This window comes from Acartia tonsa, chromosome 8, assembly GCF_053477335.1.
Source record: "Acartia tonsa isolate MP-2025a chromosome 8, ASM5347733v1, whole genome shotgun sequence".
Taxonomy (NCBI): domain Eukaryota; kingdom Metazoa; phylum Arthropoda; class Copepoda; order Calanoida; family Acartiidae; genus Acartia; species Acartia tonsa.
In genome coordinates this window covers 8,374,015-8,401,718 of record NC_137267.1, presented here as the reverse complement: position 1 = coordinate 8,401,718, position 27,704 = coordinate 8,374,015, and the positions used below count along the sequence as shown (strand labels likewise).

At 34.4% G+C, this 27,704-nt stretch overlaps 1 protein-coding gene across 1 annotated transcript in view; it reads left to right on the top strand.

Annotated features, from left to right (window-relative positions):
* LOC145325925 (uncharacterized) overlaps window positions 1-27,704 on the top strand; it is a 158,443-nt gene that overhangs the window by 125,571 nt on the left and 5,168 nt on the right. Inside the window, exons 4-11 of the mRNA XM_080168936.1 lie at window positions 3,302-3,419; window positions 4,030-4,978; window positions 15,656-15,714; window positions 16,544-16,741; window positions 17,031-19,269; window positions 19,941-20,086; window positions 21,046-21,134; window positions 21,462-21,578. Coding sequence (XP_080025062.1) covers window positions 4,954-4,978; window positions 15,656-15,714; window positions 16,544-16,741; window positions 17,031-19,269; window positions 19,941-20,086; window positions 21,046-21,134; window positions 21,462-21,578 — 2,873 coding nt within the window. The 5' untranslated portion in view covers window positions 3,302-3,419; window positions 4,030-4,953. The remainder of the gene's footprint in view (window positions 1-3,301; window positions 3,420-4,029; window positions 4,979-15,655; window positions 15,715-16,543; window positions 16,742-17,030; window positions 19,270-19,940; window positions 20,087-21,045; window positions 21,135-21,461; window positions 21,579-27,704) is intronic.

The following is a 27,704-nucleotide window of genomic DNA, read 5'->3' as shown; positions in this document are numbered from 1 at the left end:
ATTAGAACCCTTTCCGTTTTGCGATTACAAAACTGTTAAACTTATGAACAAAGTATTAAAAAAAAGCAAGGATTACAACATCCGTAAAAGCGAAGCTCTGAAATTGAAGGACAAACGAACATTAACACTTGTAGAGTGTCAAAACTGAATTGGCAGATTACTATTGCATAAATATAAACAAAATTGTATGTAAATTTGTTGCAAAACTACATAAATATACATAAAACTGTTTAAGGACATACTTACATTTTTAGAATATGATTATAGAGATGCTTCGCGTACATCAAAACTCGAAAAATCAGATCAATTGGATAATTCTAACATATAAAATTTGATGTCATGTCAAAAACGTAAAAAATCAACATGTTTAAAATGGACATACGGACATTTTGGTAATAGAGTTGCTACGCTTTCTAAATCATACCTAACTACTACAGGAATTACCATGCAAAGTTTTAAATCGATAGGATAATTCTAACATGCCTATATTAACGAAAAGAGCTAACCATGACGGACTGTCGGACCGACCCTAATTTTAGAAAAGCTTCGCTTTAAAAAAAAACATTTTTATTGTTTATCAATAGAATTTTTAATAATTTTGTTATGTCTTTTTTAGGTAAGTCAGAACTTGGCAATTTTCAAGTCCTCAGCTCAAAGCCCTTTTATTGGTCGACTTCGATGGAAGTTCAATTGTGCATTTTGTTGGCCAATCTTCTTCTTTATTTCTTCACTTTGATGTATGCTGTAAAAATCATGAGATTAATTCCAGTTTTTTTGGCCCCAAGTGCCCGAAGGCCCAGACTAACAAAACAAGTATTAATTCTATGATTTTTTTTATTATCGTGGAAAAATGTCCATAATACGATGCGATACATGGTTTATCAGAACTGGTTCTAATACAACTGATGTTAATCGTTTATTAAGCCATACTGGAAATTAAATCCTTAGAATTTTTAGATATTAAAAATTGAATTGAAAATTTTTGAAATTTTGCAGGAACATTTTTGCTCTATGTAAAAGTTTGCACTGCACCTAATATAATAGAAACTGCATGACGGATAGACAGATAGCAAGATACTAGGGTTGGGCCGGATATCCGGTTTGGCCGGTTATCCGGCCGGATATCCGGCCATTTTCAATATCCGGCCGGATACCGGATATTTAAACTATCCGGTTACAGGATATCCAGCTTATTTTTGACGCCGGATATCCGGTTATCCGGCCGGATATCCGGTAATTTACCGGATATCGAACGTTGGCCAGATATCCGGCCGGAACCGGATATCCGGCATTTGAAATCAGCCGGATATGCGGTATCCGGTATCCGGCCAAAAAAATATCCGGCCCAACCCTACAAGATACCCACAAATGGGAGATTGGGGATAGATAGATAGATAGAAAATGCATGGATGGCCCCCTATTTAGGCGTTTTCCTCTTACGTAACAATTTGTGCACAAAATCAACATTTTTCAAGGGCAGGCTGAATAATAGGCAACTAGGAGAGAGGGAATTAAAAAGAAAGGGCAGGAAGGAGAGAGGGGGAAAAGAGAAATTGAGAGAGAGAGAGAGAGTTAGGGAAAGAGAGAGTAAGAGAAAGAGAAAGAGAGAGAGAGAGAGAGAGAGAGAGAGAGAGAGAGAGATAGTGAGAAAATGAAATGAGAGATAGAAATTTTAAAAGAGAAAGAGAGAGAGGGAGAGAGAGAGAGAGAGAGAGAGAGAGAGAGAGAGAGAGAGAGAGAGAGAGAGAGAGAGAGAGAGAGAGAGAGAGAGAGAGAGAGAGAGAGAGAGAGAGAGAGAAAAAAAGAGAGAGAGAGAAGGAGAGAGAGAGGGAGAGAGAGAGGGAGAGAGAGAGAGAGAGAGAGAGAGAGAGAGAGAGAGAGAGGGAGAGAAACCAAAAAGGAGAGAAAATGAAAACCGAAGATAGAATTAAAGAGTTGCTTTGCTATGGAAAAATCGAGAGAGCATTACTACGTGACATTCATAAAGAAACTTAATATTTAGGTAATATATAAAGATTCAAGTTAAAATTAAAACAATCAAATAGAAAATAGAAAAAAATCTTTATAATTATTTTATGAATTTAATATCATTGTGTTATTTTCTCTCTAGTCAAATGCTATTTAAAAGTCAAGTTGATCTAAATTACAAAATATTGTTTTTTTTTGCAATGGATGTATTATTACTTGAATGTTACACCAGATTTTCATATTTTATCAATTCTCTGATAAAGTGAAACACGCAGCAGGCAGGCAGACCCTCGCCTCATTCTGGATTAACGAAATGACCAATAAACGAGTTCCATTTTAGCATCCTAAATTGACGGCAATTTTTCCCCTGTCATAATATCCACGTATATTCTATACCTATTTTTTTAAACTTAATTCGATCCTACAAAAGTAATAAGTGATCCAAAAGTGGCTTAAATGTTAGAATTGTCCTATCGATTTTAAACTCTGTATGATAATTTCTATAACAGTTACTATGAAAGCGTAGCAACTCTATAATCGTTACCAGAAAGTACGTACGTCTATTTCGAACATGCAGGTTTTTTACTTTTTGATAACAATTTTTGTATGTTTTAATTATCCGATTCATCTGAATTTTTTGGAATACTGATTTCTATTTCAACAAGGTACAATATTTTACGCGAAGCATCTCTATAATCAAGTTCTAAAAATTTTAGTATGTCCTTAATGAGCTTCGATTTTACGGATGTTGTCATCCTTGTTTTTTTTTAAATTTCATTAGTACAAACTGTACAAATGTACACTAATGAACAAAAAATATAATTTTTATGGAATATTAAATATCTCTTAGTCATGATAGTATGCTAAATTAAAATAATTTTGCCGATCATACTGTTTTAAATTTGATACTCCCTTTCACAGTACATTAATACAGTATTCTTTAATTTGTTTGTTTTTTTCCCTGACGCATAAGATCTTTGAAATGGCTTTGCAGATTGTGTTTAATTATAGGGAAAATTTCCCTTTTAGAGATAATAAGGTGGTTTTAGGCTATTTTTTAAGTGAAGTATGATATAGAGCTGGAAAAATAGACTTCAATTTTCATTGTTTCAGAAAAGAATTTAGACATTTTTTTTTAATTTCAGCGATAGCTTTCAAAATGATCAAGTATTGGTGTCTTGTTTAAGATGTTAAATTCCATTGACAATAATCAAATCTAACCCTGAAATTCAGACAATTTTCATAATCGAACTTTCCCGGATTTTTCAACCACTTTTTACATAATTGTCTTCAGCCAACAAAAAAAATCTCATATGTATTTTTGTTCATCTAGGATGCTTCAGCTCCCCGCCCCCGCCCCCAGAGACAAAGGAGTAAATCTGGAGAAGAGAGTGGTCGAAAATTGTGCGTAGAAATTACACCTCCAGTCACGAAGGGAAAGGAGAAGGAAGGTATATAAGAGCTTTACATTGAAAATAACAAGGATTATTATGTTCAAAAGTTGTGTAAAATTTTTTCTCGTATTCATTTGAATCCGGTGGATAGGAACCGGTTCTCATGAATACGAAAAAACTATGTCTAGCATCGTATTATATCCAGTTTTCTACGAATATAGAAATGTACAATCATAAGATTAAAACTAGTTTTTTTAGCCGGTGCCTTCGGCACCACGGGGCTAAAAAAAACTAGTTTTAATCTTATAATTGTACATTCTATATCCGCGGAAAGCCGTTTATAATACGATACGAGAAATAACTATTAAATCAAATTAGTATCTTACATAACAGTAATTCCCGTTTAAGCCAAAATATTACTTACAATTTCGAATGGACTGACGTACAGACGGACGTGCCTAAGTTTTAAAGCAGCTGCGCCTCAAAAAGGGTAGGTTTAGAAGGAAGTTTATATAAGAAATAGAGGAGGGGGGGGGGGGGGGAATTAAAGTATCAAATAGAGAGAGAAATATATACATTTTTTAAAGGGAAGGCTTGGAATAGAAAAAAGAGGTGAATCGAAAGAATTTTCCTACTAAAACCATCCAACCTCCTTTCTCCTCCGCAGAGTGTTGAGAGAGAGAGAGAGCCGGAGGAGAGGGAGTGAGTGAGAGTCAGACTCTGGTGGTTGCAACAAGAGAAAACCATCCCCCTCCACTCTTCATCACCAAGTCTCCGTCTGCCCCCCCCCCCCACCCCCCTTCCCCTAACTACATATTGGCGCGGGGCAGGAGACACAAACACACACACACACACACACTCGCTGTAGTTGTAACGGAGACAGAGAAAGAGAGAGAGAGAGGGGAAGCTCTGAGAAGAGAGAAACAGGAAAGTTGGCTCAGAGAAAAGAAACAGAGCAGTCTCACAGCAGGAGGAGAAATAAAGAAATTTGCTTTGCAGTTTATAACGACTAACCAACCCAGAAACATAAACAAGAAACAATAATAACATTTTCCTCCATTTTTGTAGTTAACAAAACATAAAAAAGTGTATTTTTAACAGTTAATTATAACAACAGTTTACGGATAAATAATGAGTTTTGAATTGAGCATGAGAGTGATCCAAATATTATGTGATCTACCAATGGATTAATAAGAATCTTCAAGTGGAGAAATTATAAATACACAACGTGTTAATAAGTGCAAGAGTGTTATTATACATATACATCCATATATACATACATATCAAGTATTGATATATATTGAAGAGAATTAAATATTGAATTTCTCTCTCTCTCTTAAAAATACCCAACAAACCACCACTCATCCCTTAAGTTTGGTTAACCTTGATCTTGCAGAAATTCTTACATCACTGCCGAGTGCAGTTATCCCCCCCTACTACCCCTCCTACTCTAGTGCACTTTTCTAGCAGCAAGGGGTTCATTTATACCTGGAGGAGAGAAATTCTGCCTGCCAACACACAAGTTAGCATTGAGTAGAAGCCTAACAAGGAAAATGGCACTTTAATTGTGCGAGTGGCCCATTTGCAAGCTATGAACACATTGAATTACTACACAGGCAAGGGCTAATGGTCGAATTTTACATTTTACAAGATTTTTAAATATTATTTGGCTGATTTTTTTTATAAACCCTCTAAAGGTTATAAAAATCAAACGTAAAGTTTTTGGTATTTAGATTTAGGATTTTCTATATATTCAAGATTTTGAATAAATATTGTTCAAAATAACACTAGCGGCTGCGCCTAACGCTTTTAGAGTCTTGATTTTCAAAGTTGTAGTATAGGGAATGAATATAGTATATAAAACATTTCGAAACATATTTGAAGCTTCCATTTATATAAAAATGCAAAAGTTTAAACCAGATTTGTATTTTATTATTTGTGGAAAATTGTCTGTAAAACGATGCTATACATGATTTTTCGGTATGGCTAGGAACTGGTTCTAATCCAGCGGGTATTAATCGGTTTTGAAGTCATACTGGAAAGAATTTTATTTGACATTTTGTCATATTTATTAACTATTGAATTATTAATCAGTTCAATATTTGATTATTTATTCATTTAAAGTCTTTTTGTTCAGAGAGAAAGAGGACAATGGACTGTTTTTTACTCAAGTCCCCAAAGTTTTACAATTTCGTTTTCTTATTCATTGGCATAGCAACTTTGGGGACTTCTACCAAATTTTGTTTCGTTGGTTTATTAAGTTGAGTGTTCAAACGTTTCAACCAATAATTCTAATTATCATCATTTTGGATGTACATAAATTTATCGGCTATTGTCTTATCTCTTTAGATACCTGCTCTTAGTTTTATTTGTCGACCTATTATTTAATTATTAATGAATTTTTACAATTTTTAAATCATATGAAAAATTTTTTTAAATACATAAAAAATAGCCTTTTTAAATAAGCTAAGAACAATACATTTCTCCCAGCGGCGTTGCGGAGCCGTTTGATTTTGGTGCGGCTCCGGCTCCGGTTCCGACCTAAAATCAAGAAAAACGCGACATATTTTTTTCCCCACGTCTATTTTTGACTTTTGAAGGTTTTAGAAGTTCAATTTTTGATAAAAATAGACTTGAAAAACTTTAAAGTCCATTTACTTGCACATGACAAAACAGAGTTACCAAATTATAATTTATAAAAAATCTCTTTATTTATCTAGTCCGGAGCCGAAGCCGTTTTTAAACGAAAATTACGGCTCAAGCTCCGGCTCCAGCAAAATATGGCGGCTCCCGGCTCCGGCTCCGCAACACTGGTTTCCCCTAAACTGTTTCAGACAGACAGACATAAAGACTGAAAATTTGAAATATACATTAGCTTCGCTACTAAAGAAAAATAACATAGTACATATAATTGACATAAATTACAGGTGTAGGTATTAATAATTGATCTATTTGTCCAACTAACTTCTACACCAGAGGTTAAAAAAAACTTTTGCCTCACTAAACTCAGTTTGCCTCACTAAAATTTTAGTGAGGCACAATTATCCCCTCTAAATTTTTAGCGAGCCTCACTGATTTTAGTGAAGCAAACTGATTTTAGTGAGGCAAACTGATTTTAGTGAGGCAAAAGTTTTTTAAGCATTCACCTCAGTTTTTAGCAGATTTTTTATAAAGGTAAAAGTATCAATGGGCTTCTACTCAATATGGCTTCGATTCCGGTCGATTTCCATATTTTAAAATCCTGCATAGTATCGTATTACAGACAATTTTCCAAGAATAATAGAACAAAGACCATAAAATTTATACCTGTTTTATTGACCCTGGTCTACGGCCCTTGGGCACAACAAAACTGGAATTAATCTTATTTTTTTTTATTTTACTCTCCAAGGAAAGTTGTCTATAAAACACTGCGATAAATAACTATTCCAGCAAGGCTTCGAGTCCAGTAAATTTTTCACATAATAGAAACTGAACCGTGTTTAAAACACATGAATCGTATGGTTCTACAGAAAAAGTCCACTAAAATTTATTCATTTTCCTTTCCGTGGACAATTGCCTAAGGTATTTAGTTGGTTTATACACAATTTTCCGCAGATATTAAAATGAAAGATTATTAGATTTATTTATGCTTTATTGGCCCTGAGGGGCCTAAGGTCTTAGTCAATATAACTTGTATGGATTCTACGATTCTTATTTATTATTCGTCGAAACATGATACGATACATTACTTTTCAGTACGACTCAGAACTCAGTTTTTATAAATATAATTAGAAAGCTAAAAATGATTAGAAAATGTCTGGAAATAGTCTGATATGAAATACAATTAATAATAATAAGTAAACTCGAGGAAATATTTATTGCTTTGACGTAAATAATTTATGTAAGTTTTGAGGTAAATTGTGTAAAAAATGATAAGGGTTTTTATTCGATGTACTATGTGTTCATTAATTATAGAAATGATAGCAATGCAAATTTTTATATTTTTTTATCGATTCTAAACCATATCATTATCACTTTTTCTTTCTCTATATTTCTCTCTCGCTATCTCCCTCTCTCTCTTTCTCTCTCTCTCTCTCTCTACCTATCTATCTCTTTATCTCTCTCTCTCTCTCTCTCTCTCTCTCTCTCTCTCTCTCTCTCTCTCTCTCTCTCTCTCTCTCTCTCTCTCTCTCTCTCTCTCTCTCTCTCTCTCTATCTATCTCTCTCTCTCTATTTATCTATCTATCTATCTATCTATCTCACTCTCTCTCACTCTCTCTCTTTCTCTTACTCTCTTTCTTTCTCTCTTTCTCTCTGTCTCTCTCTCTCTCTCTCTCATTTTTTTCAAAACTTGATATAAGAAAAACTCTTGCCATAAAAATCCTCCAAAATTTAAGCCACAAAAAAAGGAAAATGGCGGTAAAACAAAAACATCTTTACATTCGATATCTTTATGAAGCACAGAAAGTTTTAGGTAAAACTTTTATCTTTATTGTACCATTCTTTTGTATAAGTGTTTTTATACTGTTTATAATTTAAATTTTATCATAGCAAATATATTGTTATTGCGCCTTTTCTGTTAGGTTTAGGTAAGTTATGTTAAATAAATAACAGATCTATAGTATAGATGTATATACAGACAACTACCTCCCTTCCTTTTTCAAAGACCTCGTTCGTCTGATTCTAAATTATTTTCTGCTACATGGTTGTGTTAATACAATTGACACCATTGGTTGATTTTCAATTACCCAATCGAAAGGTTGCACAAGGCGTTTGCGATGGGGATATACAGTTATTTAAACCTTTCCCCCTCTAATGTTTTACTCTAATAAATAAATCGACAACCCTTTCATTTCCCCATTAGATTTAAGACAATCTACAGAAAAGAAATTTCCAGATGATCATTAAATGTGCTATTTAGGTGGGAAAAGATTTGGTAGGGTTGAAAGTTAACCTTTTCTATATTTCTTTTTGGCTGCTCATCTACATAAGCTTGTTCTACTTTTTGGTTTCAGAAAAATAGAAAATTTTAAAGTATAAATATTATTTGAACCCAGAGATGCCGAAGGCACGGGCTAAAAAACTGGTTTTAATCTTATGATTGTACATTTTATATTCGAAGAAAACTGGATATAATCCGATGCAAGACATAATTTTTTCATATGGCTGAGAACCGCTTCTAATCCAGCGGATATTCATCCGTTTTGAAGCTATATATTGGAAAAAGAATTGACCTTCTGAATAAATTATTAATATTGAGGTGAAAAAAATACAATGTTTATAATCTTTTGCGACAAAATTGACTATTATTATGGCTATAATTAATATTCAGAGAAGGAGGGGGCAATCGGTCCCCAAAGTTTTATAATAACGTTTTCTTTTTCCGTGGCTTAACAATTTTGGGGACTTGAGTGGTTAATTCATTATGTTTAATGTTAATCTACTGATAGGGTAATTTTGTGTATCATCATAGGGGATGTACGTAAAACAATAATTCATCGGCCATTTAGATACCTGATGAATAATGGTAGTTTTTAAAAGCGAAGCTTTTCTATAATTAGGGTCGTTCCGTCCGTCCGTACGTCCGTCCGTCGTTCCGTCCGTCCGTCCGTCCGTCACGGATAGCTTTTTTCGTTAATTTAGACATGTTAGAATTGTCCTATCGATTTCAAATTTTGCATGGTGATTCCTTTAGTAGTTAGGTAAGATTTAGAAAGCGTAGCAACTCTATAATCATTACCAAAATGTCCGTACGTCCATTTTAAACATGTTGATTTTTTTACTTTTTTAAATAGCTTTTTTCGTTACTTTAGGCATGTTAGAATTGTCCTATCGATTTCAAATTTTGCATGGTGATTCCTGTAATAGTTAGGTACGATTTAGAAAGCGTAGCAACTCTATAATCATTACCAGAATGTCCGTACGTCCATTTAAACATGTTGATTTTTTTTACATTTTTAACAACAAATTTGTATGTGACCTAATTATCCGATTGGTCTGATTTTTGGTATACTGATTCCTGGGACAACAAAGTACAATATTATAAGCGAAGCAACTCTATAATCAAGTCCTAAAAATGTAGGTATGTCCATAATCATTATCCTGTATCAAGCAGTTTTTCAACAAATTTACTTACAATTTTGCTTTGACTCTTATACATTCGCATTCTGATTATTCAGTTCTGACATTATACAAGTGTTAATGTCCGTTTGTCCTACCGTTTCAGAGCTTCGCTTTTATGGATGTTGTCATCCTTGTTACCTAGTCATTACTGAAGCTTTGTTTATTATTTCTGAGGTGGGTTCTTAAAAAACTTCTTGGCTTACTGCCTCACTAGAATTAGTGAGGCTCGCTAAAAAAAATTGTGAAAAATCGCATAAAAAAATCTACATAAATTAAATTAAATCATAAAAGGGTTTTTAACATCAGATTTTATTTAATTTGGTAGATTTTTAATGCGATTTTGGAGGATTTTTAACAGAAATTTTTAGCGAGCCTCACTAATTTTAGTGAGGCAGTGAGCTAAAAAGTTTTTTAAGAATCCACCTCTGGTTGTTTTTTTCCTCGAAAACTTAACTTTTCCTAACAAATAATTGTATTTTTTTTTGTTCTTTCCAATAGTTTTTTTTCAAACATTGACACGTGACCTACGGTGGTTTTAAATCACAAATTAAATTATTTTTCCTCTAACTTTTCGGCTAATAAAATAAACAGTAATTTCTCAATGATAATTACATTTTTTTGGAAACAAATATATTTTTTTCTTCTCTCGAATTTATTCGAAACCGATTCTAATCCGGTGGATTAGAACCGGTTCTCATCCATACGAAAAAAACTATGTCTAGAATCATATTATATTCAGTTTTCTACGAATATAAAAATGTACAATTATAAGATTTAATCCAGTTTTTAAGCCCCGAGGTGCGCGGAAAGCTGTTTATAAAATGATGCGAGAAATAACTATTCTTGTACAAAAATCGTGTACCGTTAGAATTTATCTTTGAATTAAGGTTTTTAGAATATTTTTATTCGTAGATTTTTGAAAAATATGAAATATACTTTCAAAAAATACTATAATAATTTTAAAAGTTTGTTTTAAAATTCTAAGATTATATTCTTATCTTCAAAAGGAAAAATGAAAGAAAAATTATGTAAAATTAAGAAGAAGGATAAATGTTTCAAAATTGTTTGCAAATTATTATCTTTGGCGAATTGAAAGATAAGAAAAAAATTAGGTAAATATTACTACTTATATAAATGATAATTCTAAAATAGTACTTCCTTATGTAGATAATAATAATATTGCACGTTTTCTGTGAAAACTAGGATGGCAACATCCATTAGATGTCAAAACAGCAAAATCCCTATACTAAAGTAACAGGATGTTTGTGTGTCTGTGTGTTTGTACCGAAGGATCAAGCTAACCGCTAAACCGATCGGGTTCTCCTTAACAGGGTAGCTTCTCATAGGTCCCGGGAAGGTTTATAACTATTTTGGGGGAGGGTACCACCACCCTCCCATGAGAAATCATGAAAAATCGAATTTTTAAAAAAAATATTTGAGAGACTTGAACAAAACATTGGTAGGTATCGTATAGACTTAAAGAGAGACTGGAACAAAAAAAAACATTTAAAGTGCCACTAGAGGCCTCTAGGGGCGTAACCGCTAGTAAAATATATAATGGTCTTGGGTTGTATCAATTTATTATTTTCTGTCTTATCCCATAAGATCCCAGGTTAATATGGAAAAAATGTGTTGTTTTTTGTTGGAAACGATTTCTTAAATGAAAAACATACATTATACATAATTAAAGGTTATTAAAAGATTAAATTCAAACAAGTTTTATATGTCAAATGAAAGATACAAATATTTTAAAATTATTTGAAGAAAAAAAAACATACCTACTTTATACATAATTAAAGGTAATTAAAGATTTAATTAGCTTAAAACAAATTTTCGTATTTTCATTCATGATTTTTATTACAATGACGACTATTTTTAGAATAAGTGCAGCAATAAAGTTTAAGTCTAAGTTTCTTAATGATCATTAAGTTACCGTTGAAACAGCGTAAAGTGCCACCAAAAAATGTCATCATACAATAAAATGACCAATCATTGGCCAGCATACATTGTAATTGACCAATAGTAAAATTTATACTGGATCTTTAAATCATTTTAGTGGAGAGCCAGATCGGGATGAGCCAACTTTCCACCAATGAGAGCACAGCATTTTATAAAATGCAGCGCTCTGATTGACAAAAGAAAATTTGCTCACCCCGATCTGGCTCACCACTAAAATGATTTAAAGATCCAGCTCTGGCCTCTCATTGGTCATTTTATTGTATGACGTCATTTTTTTGGCGGCACTTTTTGCTGTTTCAAACTTATTTATAGAAGAAATCCATTTACTTGTGATAATTTTAATTCATAAGTTCTGGATCATGAAGTATTTATAGTCTAGTGGAAATTTAATGAGAATTTCCTATTTTATATAGCAAATTAAATTTATTTGCACTAATTTTGGTTGTATTTGTGTGTTTTCATTTGAAAATTTGGGAAGTACGTTGACTTGCTGAAAATAAGGCAAAACATTTAGGATATTTCGATGGCGTAGCATGTAAAGTTCACAAAGGGATTGGTAGCTTTTGCAAAATTCAGTAAGGTTGTGAGTATGATTCCAGTCAAATGCGCTTTTTAGGTCAAACTGTTTTTAATGATACAATGCGTTTGGTCAACATTAAGAACAGTTAGACTTAATAAGCGCATTTGACTGGAATATTTCCTACAATTTTATGGATTATTGTAAAAGCTACTAGTCCCTTATTTAAAGAACTAGCGGCTTCGCCCCTAGCCTCTAGGGGCTTTGCCCCAAGAGGTTTGATCAACCTAATTTTTCATATTTTAGATTTAAAAAGAAAAAGTAAAAAAAAAATTTTTTGAGGGGGGGGTATTTTTAATTTTTTTGGGGGGTTGGGGGTGTTCCACCCCCCAAGAAAATAGCTTAAAACCATCACAGGACCAGTAGGTATATTCCAAGAAGAGTAAAGCCCAATCGGTTCAGTGGTTACTGAGATCTTAAGCTTCAGACGGACAGACAGACGGACAGACAGACATCGTTCTACTTTGTATTATAGATAAAATTTTTAATTTTTAAAAGCCTCTAGGTAATGAAACTTTAAATCTTTTTCAAAAATAAATATCACTCGATATGTGTACTTATTTCTCAAACAGTAGAATGATGTCTACTCTTCAGGGTACATACCTATTGGTCCTGTGGTGGTTTTAAGCTATTAAAAAAATTAGTTTTGAGGCAGTTACTTCAAAATAAATGGCACCACCAGAAATACTTAATTTTTTAAATCATTTTTTTAAATTACCTCTTGGGGCAAAGCCCCTAGAGGCTAGGGACGAAACCGCTAGTAACTTATAAGTTAACATATCTTATTAAATTGTATTCATTGTTTTATTTCACTTTTCATGTTTTTTTTAAACCTTAAAATGCCTAAATGATCAGGCTCATTAAAATGTTCTCTATGAAAGTGGGGATATAACCTCCCCCCCCCCCCCCACCCGCAAACTCCGCTGTAATACGCCTACGCCCTGACGCTATATTTTGTTTTTTTAGTTTATAAGTATAAACCTAATAATAAATGTGACAAAACAGCCTTACTTACCCTCTGCCTGAATAGAAACAGAGAAAACGTGCTTTTCCTGCCTGTTTTCTTAGTTAAAAAGTATGACCGAGTGCAATTTTCCTTTCACTATTTGCAGTTATTTTTCATGGAAAAATGAACGCACAAAGCTAACAAAAAAATGAAAACACTACGGTTAAAAAAAAACAAGAATATCAATCTTTTGATTTTTATTTCCGTATCCGCGGACAACTTACAAAGAAATTAGTTTCTAAAAAATGGGTTAACGTTGATATGAATTCTTTATATGCATAATGTGTTTGCCTATATTTCAATTGACAAAATAAAACTAAACTATATACAATAAATTTACCCGTCCCTTTACCGCTTTAAAATCGAATATCGTAGCTTTGCAAGGGTTGAAAAACGGGATCTAAAGGGATAAGACAATGGTCGTTAAATTAATGTACATCCCCAATTATGATACAAAATTTGCCTGACCAGAAGATCATTATTATTAGTTGAAACTTTTCGGCACTCAACTAAATATACAAACCAATTATAATTAATTATAAAGTCCCCAAGGTTGCTAAGCCAACGAATAAGAAAACGTTATTATAGCACTTTGGGGACTAGTGTAACAAACAGTCCAATGTCCCCCTAGTCCCTGGTTTAAAATGCAAGTGGGAAAGGGGGCGTCCAGTAATGATTGTAACATCATGCAATATTTTAAATGCTTAGCTGATATAAACTTTTTCATACTTTTCAAATGCTTTGTTTTGGTCAAAACGCCAAATAAACCAAAAAGTACGCATATTCTCACGTTTTGCCTATTTTTTGTCTTTTTAAAGTCTGGGTTTTTGAGTTTAATTGTTCAAAAATAATTTCTCCTTCTTCAATTTTACGAAACAGCGTAAAGTGCCCCCCCCCCCCCAAAAAAAAATGAGGTCATACAATAAAATGACCAATGATAGGCCAGTATACATTGTAATTGAACAATGGTAAAATTTATAATGGCCTCTCATTAGTCATTTTATTGTATGACGTCATATTAGGGGGGGCATTAACGCTGTTTCCAATTTTACTTTCTTTAAAATGATTATCCTATTATGTAAAGTAGTAAGCGTTTTTTTGTCTGTCCCGAAGGATCACGCTAACCACTAAACCGATATTGTTCACTACTTTACAGTGAAGCTTCTTATAGGTCCTGGGAAGGTTTTAAACTATTTTTGGGGAGGGTCACCCCCATTCCCCCTAAAAATAATTTTTTTTTACTCTTTTAAAACTTAAAATACGAAGATGTCGACTTTTCCCCCTCCAACCTTAAGTGCCCCTAGAGGCTTCAAGGGGGTGTAGCCGCTAGTTGAAATTATAAAATGGAATTACTAAATGAAAAGCACCTTCTGTTAATAAAGGTACCTTTTACCTTTACAATTTTATAGCAGGGAACAAGAAATAAAAAAAGATAATTTTTATATTATAAGAATAACTTTTTAATCTATAAATTGGCGGGGGGGGGGGGTTAGTTTTTTTTAAGATGCCTAATCCCTATGGGGGTGGAGGCCTTAACACATAACCTGACCTAAATCAATAAGCGAAAACCTAACTCCCATATTTTCATATTTCTTTTAGAAAATAAGAGGGACCACTCAACGACGCATTTTGAGGAAAAAAGCCAAATTTCTTCAAGCAACTTTAATAAATATCCCCTTTAAAACCACAAAAAAATTCTTTTAACCCAATCAAAGTTTACTAAAACAACTTCATATTTTTGTATGAATTAAATTTATGAATCCATATACCTTACTAATAAATGTAATCATGAATAATTAAAAAACACTTGGAAATCTAATTTCTGTAAAACCTAATTATCAAATATTTACACTATTTATAATGCTAGCAGCATGGCGCTCGTAGCAGTAAGTAGTAATTGAAATTACGCTATTACAATAAAAATATTTTATCCTAAAATTAGTGAAAAAAGATATTTTTTAAAAATATTTTTTTAAATCGAAACAGCGTAAAGTTCCCCCAAAAAAACTGACGTCATACAATACAAGTAACCAATAATAGGCCAGTATAAATTGTAATTGACCAATATTAAAATTTATTCTGGCCTCTCATTGGTTACTGTATTTATGACGTCATTTTTTGGCGGCATTTTACGCTGTTTCTTTTAAATCCCATAGGTACAGATTATATACTAATATATAAAAAGTTGTATGAAACAAAAAATCCTCTAAAAAGATAATTACCAAGCCACAAAAAAAACCTTTCATTAAAAGCCATATGTAGAACAGTTCAGAAAAAGAAATCAAATAATCAAAAAAGTAAAACATATGTATGCTTTACGTTGATTTTTACTTGGTGTGTTAATTAATAGTTATTCAATGCATCATATTATAAACAACTTTCCGCGGATATTAAAATGAAAAAATACAACATTAAAACCTGTTTTGTTTGCCTTTAGGGAACAAAGGACCATGCTAACAAAACTGGTATTAGTTTTATGATTTTGATTTTGATTTCCATGGAAAATTGTCTACAATACGACACAATAAATGATTTTTTAGTATGATTTAGTACGGATATTTATCGGTTTCAAAGCCATACTGGAATAAATTTTTTTTTAATTTCTTTCTAACAAGAATGATATTCGACATTGCCTTTTTTGTTGGTCAGGAGTGGATAGAGCCAACCTACAGTTTAAATTAAAAAGCAAATTCATCAACAAATTCGAGGTAAATATTTTTTTTATTTTTCAGCAAAGCTACTCAAATATTATATCTTATATGTTTGTCTGACTGTCAGTGTTGCAGAATGAATTAAGGGGAAAAGTCAAATTAACAAGCGGTTACGTTCCAAGCGGGGAGGACGAACCTCTTACTCTAAATAATAGTATTAGATGGAAAAATTAAAAGAAAAATAGATGGATTTTTCTGGGTATGGATTCTATTTGGGGGGGAGGGGTGAAGGTTCCTTCCAAAAAATATTTTCAAACCTTCCTTTAACCTCTGAGAAGTTGCACTGTAAAGGAACAATAAATAACACACAAATTAGGTTTCGTGATTTTCTTTTAGTTTTTGCATATACTCTCTCTTATTTTATAAGAAGTAAACATCAGAGGTGAATTCTTAAAAAAAACTTTTGCCCCACGAAAATTTTAGTAAGGCAAAATTATCCCCTCTAAATCTTTAGTTTGCCTCACTTTCACCTCTGCTTTATAACTGACTTTGTCGGTTTATCCATTCCGTATATTTTTATGCTCCGCTTCTTATGGATATTGTCATACTTGTTTTTGATCTGATTTTTGGTATGTTGATTTCTGGGACAACAAAGTATAATGTTGTAAGTAAAGCAACTCTATAATCAAGTCCTAAAATGTAAGTTTGTCCATAACCATTATCCTGTATTAAGCAGTTTTTCAAATTTACTTACAATTTTGCTTCAACTCTTATACATTTATATTCTGATTATTCCGTTTTGACACTATATAAGTGTTAATGTTCGTTTGTCCTACCGTTTCAATGCTTCGCTTTTATGGATATTTTCATCCTTGTTTATTTGCAGGTGGATAATGTGGATGAACCAGTTGAGGCCCTCGATCTACGGCTAACCAAATTCGAGGACGACTACTCCAATGTAGAGAATCCTCTGATAGAGATCAAGCAGGAGGAGGAGCCGGGTCCGGGGGACAACTCGGCTGCCGACAACACAGCGGCCGCAGCTGGTGACAACCAACAGGACAGTCAGCATCATCTCATTAAGGTAGGATTTTTAAAAAAAATTTGGGGAATTTTCTCTGACAAAAAAAACTTATGCCTTTGAATAATCATTATGATAGTCTATTTAATTTGAATTAAATTATATTAATGATTTACTAATGACATTTTTATATCAAAAAATAGTGGTTTACAATCTAAAGGATCAAATTGTTCAGAATTTTATATTCTTGTTGTATAATATAATTAAAAATTATGTTCTTTTTTGTTATAAACAGACTTGTCCTTATTTTGACGATTTTTTTTATATTTTGTAACACATTTTATCATATTAGGTTGAGGCTCCGTGCGCTCTTGACTACACCGAGGTTGAACAGCTAGGAGACGCCGATAGAGTTGGCCAGGACTATCTGCGTTCAAGAGAAAACTACCTGCACCCTGACTATGGACTACGCCGAGCGGACTCGGACATTGACGACAGATATGGTAAATATTCTGGACACTACGCGCAGGATGATCTTGAGGACCTGCATCACCGGGCAGCTGTTGGCCGTGACGGCGTCCGGCGGCCAGACAACGGCCCCGACGGCGGCGATCGAACGAGATCAGACATTCAGAGAGTTGTCATCAAGCCAAGTCACCGCAGAAAGTCGCCGAATCCAAGGTATTCCCCGTATGAAATACGCCGAGGTTTCAATCCTTCCAACGCGGCGACAGGCAGTGACAGAACAGCCGACCACCCATCCCACCGACTGCTGCATAACATCTCCCCACAGCCTCAGCGACAACACTTCACCACTTTTTCAGCGGCCATGGCTGCAGCCTCAGCGGCTGGCACCGCCATTACCCACTCCTCGGAGCAACAACACAGAAGTCCCTATTCCAGATTATCCCCTCCAAGCAGCTCTAGTCATCAGTATGGTGTTGTCCAAGATCGTGGCTACCACCACCGCCTGTCTCCAGACCCAGAATCTAACGCACGCAGGGTGTCACATGACAACCAGCATCCCCAGGATGTCCAACACTTTTCTCTAACACCTGACGGCGTGCAGCTGATGCGACGCAGCCCCCTGTTTGCCCAAATGTTGGCCAATTCGCGCAACCAACTGATCCGGGACACGTCACCCGAACCAACCACCTCGTTGCATGCCCATTCTGGCGGTCACATGGACAGAAGCAGCATAGAAAAGTACAACTCTGTAGGCCTCACCTCCTACCCTGATCTGGACAAGGGAGATGAGAAAAATTTTGATGACATTATGGAGACAGCCGAGGACATATCAAACAATTATGACAACCCCCTGTTGTCATCACCACTGGCCAAATACACCCCAAAACAGGAGCGCCCCCCTACACCACCACAAGAAGATCAACTGTTGCTAAGACGACAGCCCATGTCTCCCATGAGACGGCCAATAATTGTCAGAGATGACTTCTATTCCAAGGATTCCGATGGAGGTCAACATTCCTTTGGCCATGGAGGCCCTTCACGTGGTAGTGATGATGGTCAGTCAGCCAGTGGCAGTTCTATGTACATGGGCAGACCAAACAGTTTGTTGTCCATGGGGATGCCACGAAGACTGTCAACCTCGCCATTTGATCGACACCCCCATGATGACATGCTTGATAATAAACCATTGGGCTGGGAGAGGCCGGGTCTTAGCCTCTCCCATCATCACCTGGGGGGCCGAGATGTGAGGGAGCAAGAGGCTAAATTTGTAGAGAACAAAAGATTTGGACATGTACCTGGTTATAGCGATCTGAATGGGCGGGACCACCACAACCATCACCACGCGGCTGCACGTCCGTCCGTGCTGGCGCGCGGCAACATTGACGGGCGGTTGTGGCCGCACCAGCAGCCTCCGCCGCAACAACAGCAGCACGCCCAGCATCCACGCATGTCAAGCCATGATCTTGCCAACTTGTCCGAGGATAACAAGGGTAATAATACTTTCAATCAAAATTATTGTGACCTGAACGACTACAGCAACAAAGACATGACAGCAGGCGGCTGCCACCCGTCACTCAGCCATCGCAAGTTCCGCACCGAAGATCTCTCAATATCGCATGCAACAGACTACCACAGATCTGTCATTGTCAAGCACAACTCCTCAACAGACTCTGTAGAGAAGGATGAGCCGGGCCTGGACGAGTCCAGCCCGTCCACGTCGTCCTTGCGGCAGTCATCAGCGGCCGGCGGCGGACCACATCCATTTAACGACCGTGAGCTGCACGGGCTGCTGAAGCTGCAAGCGGCGGCCAAGATGCGCATTGAAAAGATGTTGAATGGTAAAAGCGCTACAATGCAAGCTGGAAACTTTCTTAACAACCTGAGTGTTAATCCTTATCTGATGGAACAATCCGCCTTTCCCGGCCTTCCCTTCCCGCCGGGCAGCAGCGCCGGCCCGTTCAAGCGGGAGCCCATGTTTTCCTCCCCCTATGACCGGCCGCCCACCTCGTCCGAGTTGGGTCTGCCCGGGCGCAGGTATGGGGACCTGTCCACGAGCCCGATACCTCCGGGGATGGGCAAGCAGCTGTCACCATTGGGAAGTCAATACTCGGCACAATTACAAGGTAAATTACTACATTATAAATAAAACATAATAAAGTATTTTTCATCTAAAGCTTAGAAAGCTTTTTAATGTTGCCTAGTAAAGAATTACTTCATACAATACAAATGACCAATGAAGGGCCAATACTCAGACCAAATTACCAATGACAAGCCAGTATACATTTTAATTGACCAGCATGACGTCATTTTTTATGGCACCATAAAAAGCTTCAAAGCATAGATGTGAAGACATAGGAACACCATAAAAAATGTCAATTCAGACTGTTACACAACATAATTTGACCATTCATTTTCCTCAAATATCTCATTTTCTGTATTTTTACATTATATTACATTTTCTGTATTTTTACAATAATAAGTTTCTTAGACGAGTTTAGGTATAAAGAAAAAAATACTTTTTTTTTGTTGATTAATTTTATTTTGTTTTATTCACCAAATGCAAAGGTTTTTCGGTAATTAGGTGGTCATACTGGCCTACTATAGGTCAATTAAAATGTTTACTGTCCTGCAATTGTTAATTTAGTTTGTTTATTAGCCCATTATTAGTCATTTGTATTGTATGGCGTCTTTTTGTATAGGCACTCTAAAGAGCTTCATTGACAAAATTTCTATAAAATTAATTTTTATAATGATTAAAAATCTTGATTTTTTGACAATACTCGCCAATTTACAGGGGACGATTTGGACGATGATGAGAATTCTCTGAACCAGAAGGGTAAGCGCGGCCGTCCGCGCAAGCACGCGCCCAAGATACCCCTGCCGCCGCTGTACGTGTTTATCCGCAACCTGTTACACAATCGAGCATACAATCCTAGTGTGGTAAGTGTTATCTATCTATCTACCTATCTATCTATCTATCTATCTATCTATCTATCTATCTATCTATCTATCTATCTATCTATCTATCTATCTATCTATCTATCTATCTATCTATCTATCTATCTATCTATCTATCTATCTATCTATCTATCTATCTATCTATCTATCTATCTATCTATCTATCTATCTATCTATCTATCTATCTATCTATCTATCTATCTATCTATCTATCTATCTATCTATCTATCTATCTATCTATCTATCTATCTATCTATCTATCTATCTATCTATCTATCTATCTATCTATCTATCTATCTATCTATCTATCTATCTATCTATCTATCTATCTATCTATCTATCTATCTATCTATCTATCTATCTATCTATCTATCTATCTATCTATCTATCTATCTATCTATCTATCTATCTATCTATCTATCTATCTATCTATCTATCTATATATCTATCTATCTATCTATCTATCTATCTATCTATCTATCTATCTATCTATCTATCTATCTATCTATCTATCTATCTATCTATCTATCTATCTATCTATCTATCTATCTATCTATCTATCTATCTATCTATCTATCTATCTATCTATCTATCTATCTATCGATCTATCGATCTATCGATCTATCGATCTATCTATCTATCTATCTATCTATCTATCTATCTATCTATCTATCTATCTATCTATCTATCTATCTATCTATCTATCTATCTATCTATCTATCTATCTATCTATCTATCTATCTATCTATCTATCTATCTATCTATCTATCTATCTATCTATCTATCTATCTATCTATCGATCTATCGATCTATCGATCTATCGATCTATCGATCTATCTATCTATCTATCTATCTATCTATCTATCTTTCTATCTATCTATCTATCTATCTATCTATCTATCTATCTATCTATCTATCTATCTATCTATCTATCTATCTAGGTTGCCTGGGTAGATGAGGAGACAGGATGTTTCAAAGTGAACAATACCTCAGATTTTGCTAAGACTTGGGGCAAAATGAAAGCCAACAGGTTAATATTAATTTTATTGGGGACAGGTCACTTCAGAAGATATTTTTTACCACAACTTTTCTGCCATGAGTCTGTATGAGTCGCAGTATAATATGTCAAGAAAACACTCTGTTTTAATAATTCACAATTTCATGGGAGGATAAGTTGGTAGCAAACTTTTTTTTGTTAAAAAACTAAGAAGTTATTTTAATATTTTAATAGAAAGTTTTATTTTTTATGTAATATTTAGGAAATCCTTCCTAAAAAAGAAAAGATTTTAAGCTAAATAAATCCTCGAATGATTTTTTAAAAATCTTCTAATTTTATTAATTTTTCAAATATATTTAGATCTGAAGAAATGACATATGAGAAGATGTCCCGGGCCATGCGCTACCACTACGGGTCAGAGAAGCACGGCAGGAAGGGTCACCTCGCCATGGTCAAGGAGAAAAGACTGTATTACAGGTAATATTTTGTTGATTGTGAAGGGGGGGGGGGGGTGCCACTCCCTTTGGCAATAAAATTACATTACTCTTGTTGTTTTTATTACACTTATCTCGATCACTACCTGCTTTTTACTTATTGATAAAAGTGAGTAAAATGAATAGGTTAATATAAGAGTTAATTTACTTGAACTTTTAATAGTTTTACATCATATGCTTATTTGTTTTAACAAAATGTACGTTATTTGCCGGATATCGGGTTTGGCCGGATATCCGGCCGAATACCTGATCTTAAACAATCCGGTAAACGGATATCCGGTTAATTTCTAATGACGGATATCCAGTAATTTGCCGGATATCGAACGTTTGCCAGGTATCCAGACGATACCGGATATACGGCATTATAAATCAGCCGGATATCCAGGGGCGTCCAAGCTTTTTATTTTGGGGGGGGTAAAATTTTTTTAAGGGGGGGGTAATTTGGTTTTGGGGGGGGTAAAATGGCGCGCGAAGCGCGCCGCAAATTTTTTTTACCCCCCCCAAAATTTTTACCCCGGGGGTAAAATTTGCTTGGGGGGGGTAATTACCCCCCCTGAAATCTGTTGGCAGGGGTAAAATTTGTTTACCCCCCCCAAAATTTACCCCCGGGGTAAAATTTTTGGGGGGGGTAATTTAAATTTTATAAAAAATTTAGTATTAAAAATGCGCGCGAAGCGCGCAAAAATTTTTTTTGTTAGAGATTTTCTATTTTGGGGGGAGTATTTACCCCCCCAAAATGGTTTGGGGGGGGTAAATACCCCCCCCCAAAATCGTTGGAGGTGCCTACGCCACCCCCAAGGTAGGGGTAATTTTTTTTTGGGGAGGGTATTGTTCACAAAATTTTGGGGGTGCCTACGGCACCCCCAAAAGTGTTTGGGGGTGCCAAATGGCCCATTACCCCCCCCCTTGGACGCCTATGCGGATATCCGATATCCGACCAAAAAAGTATCCGGCCCAATTCTATTTTATATGAATCCGAACATTTGAAGAAATATTTCTTCACCTCTAACTTTATTTGTACTATGAACAAGTTTAATAAGCTTTATTGAAATTGTTTGCTTGTTGATCCAAACTTTGCGGTGTACATACAACGAAGCAAATAACAAAAAAAGAAAAAAATGATTTTGACCCAATTGACCTAATGTCACTCACTATCAGAAAAATGAATTTTAACACTCTGGTTTAGTTTGGGATTATCAATAGTTTGAATCAGCTATAAACCGAAGAAAGTCCCTCAATGACGTCATAAAAATGAGGGATGAGGAGAGGATGAGTGGGAAAGAAAAACCCTAAAAAAGAGATGGATAATCCCTCATTTTTATGACGTACCATGCTGATTTTTTGAGGGACTTTCTTTGTCTTCTTGCTGAGCTGCGTTAATGGACATAATATTGTTTCGGGTCATGTAAAAGAAACGAAGTATTTTCACAGTAGCTTTTGAAAGGTTATGTTAGGTTAGGTGATAGCCCCGCAGGGTTAGTCAATTGGCCCCGCATGGCCCCGCAGGGGCTAGAAATAGGAGAAAAGCTACTGTGAAAATACGACGACTTCGTTTCCTTTACATAATCTGTTTTAACTTAACTAAAGTTTTTTTCGTCAAATTGTATGAAATGCTGAACTATTTCTCTATTTTTGTGAAAAGTTGTATTTATATAAACAGTAAACTTGAACAAAACACAGGGGAAAATAGAACATTTAGATATTAATCTTCTTCCTTTTCTTCCCCTCAATATTTGCAAGCTTCCACAGGCAGATTTCAATCTTAAATAAGTTGATTAAGATTAAAAATCATCGTCAACTTTGTAAAGGGCAAATTAATTTATTATTACTTGGATCTTACACCAGATTTTCATGTTCTCTAAATAAAGAGAAAAAACGATTTCACCCCATTCCACAGATCTATAGTATAGATGTATATACAGACAACTACCTCCCTTTCTTTTTCAAAGACCTCTTTTGTCTGCTTCTAAATTATTTTCTGCTCCTTGGCTGTGTTAATATAAGCGACACCATTGGTTGATTTTCAATGACCCAATAGAAAGGTTGTACAAGGCGGTTTCGATGGGGAGATACAGTTATTTAACCCTTTCACCCTCTAGTGTTTTACTCTAATCCCAATTCTCAATTTCTCCTACTGCATAAACGAACTGACCAACAAATGACAGGGGAAATAGCAAGTTAAATTGACGATAATTTTTCTCCTGTCATAATATCCACGTATATTCTGCAACATCTAGTAAAGGGCAAGCCAAGACAAACATTTATTAGCACAATTTTACAAGTGTTACAGGTTATTCAATATTCATACAAAAATAATAAAATTAATAGTTATTTATCGCATTGTATTATGAACAACTTTCCGCGGATATAAAAATAAAAAAATTATAAGATAAAGACCAATTTTGCTAGCCCCGAGTGGAATAAGGTGCTGGCTGACAAAACTGGTTTTATTTATGATTTATATTTTAATATTTGCGGAAAATTGTCTGTATTACATTGCTATACATGATTTTAAGTAGAATGAAAAAATTTTTTAAATTGTGCGATTTCTATATTGCGATTAGTCTCTACGAATATTTAATTTTTTTTGATATTTTTTTTATTTCTCTTGGGAGGGTGGTGGTACCTTCCATCCAAATTATTATAAACCTTCCCGGGACCTATGAGAAGCTATCATGTTAAGAAGAACCCGATCGGTTCAGTGGTTAGCGAGATCCTTCGGTACAGACACAGAGACAGACAAACAATCCTGTTACTTTATTATAAGGATGGATGTTTTCATTTTATTTGTACTCTATGTTCAGAAGGCATTAATTTATTTTGTACATACAGACGTAAAGTCAGGGAGGGGACATTGGGCTGTTTATTACACTAGTCCCTAAAGTTTTATAATAACGTTTTCTTATTCGTTGGCTCAACAATTTTGGTGATTTTAATTTAGTTTTCATTTGTTAGTTCAATAAGTTGAGTGTCAAAACGTTTCAACCACTAATTGTAATCTACAGAAGTGGTAATTTTGTGTTTCAGCATTTATCAGCCATTGTCTTATCTCTTTAAATCCATGCTCAAAGCTAACAAACTTATAAATTATGTAAATACCAATTTCAAACTTGAACCGAATTCACAAATTTTAGCTCAAACTTTTTTGTCTGTATTCTTAATTTGGTTAAAATGTATAAAGAGAACAGATCTATAGTATAGATGTATATTCAGACAACTACCTTCCTTTCTTTTTCAAAGACCTCTTTCGTCTGCTTCTAAATCATTTTCTGCTACTTAGCTGTGTTGATATAAGCGACACCATTGGATGATTTTCAATGACCCAATAGAAAAGTTGCACATGCAAGGTGATTGCGATGGGGAGATACAGTAATTTAACTCTTTCTCCCTCTTGTGTTTTACTCTAATAGAGTAACTAACTCCAGCTTTTAATAATTTGGACGTGTATGTATGTAAGTCTGACTCGCACTCAACAATCGACCTGAGGTAGATTATCAAAATTAATTAATTATTTCCTCATCAAAATTATTTTAGTTAAAAAAATCGTCCAAACGGTCCTACGACAAACGCAAGAGTTCCAAACGTAAGAGTGGACAAACGTCGGAGTGGACACTTAACCTAACCTATTTTAGACCATCTTAAGACCACTCCAACCTGAAAAAAATGGTGCGACACAAGCCTAGTTTGGAATGTACTTAAAATTCTTTATGTTTTACTGAGAGGGGGGAGACATTAGACTGTAAATTACGCTGGTACCATGTTATCTTATTCATTTGCTTAAAACCTTTGGTTGCCACTCTTATCTTAAACAGGGGTAATTTTGTGTATCATCATTAGGGGTGTATATTATTGATTTACCGTCCATTGTCTTATCCCTTAAGATCCCTGAGTTGTGTAAGAAAATTTTACAGACTACAAAGACATTAAAGGGATTATGGTTGGAAATAGGGTTGGGTCGGATATCCGGCCAAACTTGATATCCGGCAATTTTCAATATTCGGCCGGATACTGGATATTGAAACTATCCGGATACCGGATATATGGCTGGATTTTAATGCCGGATATCCGTGTATCCGGCTGAATAATAATAATAATAATGTTTATTTGGTGCTGCCAGGTACCCCCTAGCTTAGGAGATAGCACATACAATACTCTAAATTGCTGCTATCTATCGACAATTTAGAGTTTACATTATGATGTTTAGTCTCATACAAAATAAAATAATATATACTAAGAGATTAATTATTAACTAAATATAAATTGGTGGAAAAGAAGTAAAATTTTCAGGATATGCACCAGGAGCTACAGGAGTACTATCTTGACCAAAATGGGGATAGTGTATTTGATTCCTGAAGCCCCTTTTTAAAGAAGACGAAAAGAAAAAAAAGAATATAAAACAAATTAAATGTGAAAGGGAAAATTGAAACTTTAATTTAGTTAAATTGAGTTGTGAGGATGGTAAAAAAAAGTAAAAAAAAAAACACAAATAAACATTTATATTATGTTAGAGAAATCAGTAAATAATAAGAAAAATGAAAAAAAAATATGTGAAGGAATTTAGAGAAAAATAAAACAAAATTAATATGAAAGTAAAGAGAATAAAAAGGAAAAATAATAAGATAGATCATTGTTGTATATAATTTTAATACCATATTTCAAGTTTTAAAATATCATTGAAGATTAATAAGTAAAGTTTTTATAAAAAGAAAGGAGAAAGAAAAAAACATAAAAAGGAAAAAAAAGCAATACGTCAAGCCTTTGTCATTGTATTATTTTTCAAAAAAAAAAACAGAAATTTCTCAATTCAAAATTATATTTTTTTATAGAATGCCACTTTGAGCTTTGCCCTATATTCAACCCTCCCCTCCCCGCCAAAAAACAACCCCCCCCCCTACTTAAAAAAATCACTAGGTTTTTTATGAAATCAATTTTCAAGATCTGTTTATGCACTCAGAACAGTTTTCTCTATTACAAATAAAATTAAGTTTTTCCAACAAAAAATCTTTGAGTTTCATACAAAATTGTTTTCTTGACATAACTGTGCTAAAAGTATAAATAACCTCGTCATTATTATTATTATTTTCATTTTCAGGATTAGGATTAGTATTAGGAATAATGATTTCATTCCATAACTTTGGTAGATCAGAGTAAGGGAATTTTTTAAATGTCTCAAGTCTAACAAATGGAACATTGTACTGTTGATTATTTCTAAGGACTCTTGTTGTTCTTGTGCTATTTCTAATCCATATGTTATCAAAAGAACATGGAAGCCTATGATTAACGTAATCAAACATAAATTGTAATTTAGAATAGACAATTTGTTGAGTTACAGGAAGAATTTCTAAATTTTTAAATAAAATTGTTGTATGTGCATTATATTTTGAGTTGGTGATTATTCTCAGTGCTTTTTTTTGCTGTTTTACAATTTTATCAAGAGTTGATGCTGCTGCACTTCCCCAAATTGGGGCACAATATGTAAGATGGCTATGGACAAGTGAATTGTATAGAGTTTGCAATGCTTTTCCACCAATAATATGTTTTGCAGCATTTATAGCAAATAATGAGCGTGAAATCTTTTTATTTATCATATCAATATGATATTTAAAGTTTAATTTAGGATCTAGATAAACACCTAGAAATTTAATTGCAGGAGTTTCACTCCTTGAGTTGACATATGAAAGTTTGTGTACCAAATTTGGATCATTTTGGTTATCATTATTGTGATCAAGATTAATACTAATGCTATCAAAGTCAATTGTTGATTCATCTTTTGTAAATATCATAAATTTAGTTTTTGATGGATGTAGGCTTAACTCATTAGTTCTAAACCAATAAGTTATTTTTCTTAATTCAATATTAAGAATATCAATAATATCATGAAGGTTTTTACCCGAAATTAAAAAACTGGTATCATCAGCAAAAAGTAATGTAAATAGAGTAGTACATTTAGCTAAGTCATTGATATAAATTAAAAATAGTAAGGGTCCTAAAATAGAACCTTGAGGTACACCTTTGTTAATATATTTCATATCAGACTTTTCATTGTTGATGTAAACAAATTGTTGTCTATTTGCTAAGTAATTTTTAAACCATGTCAATTCTGTACCAT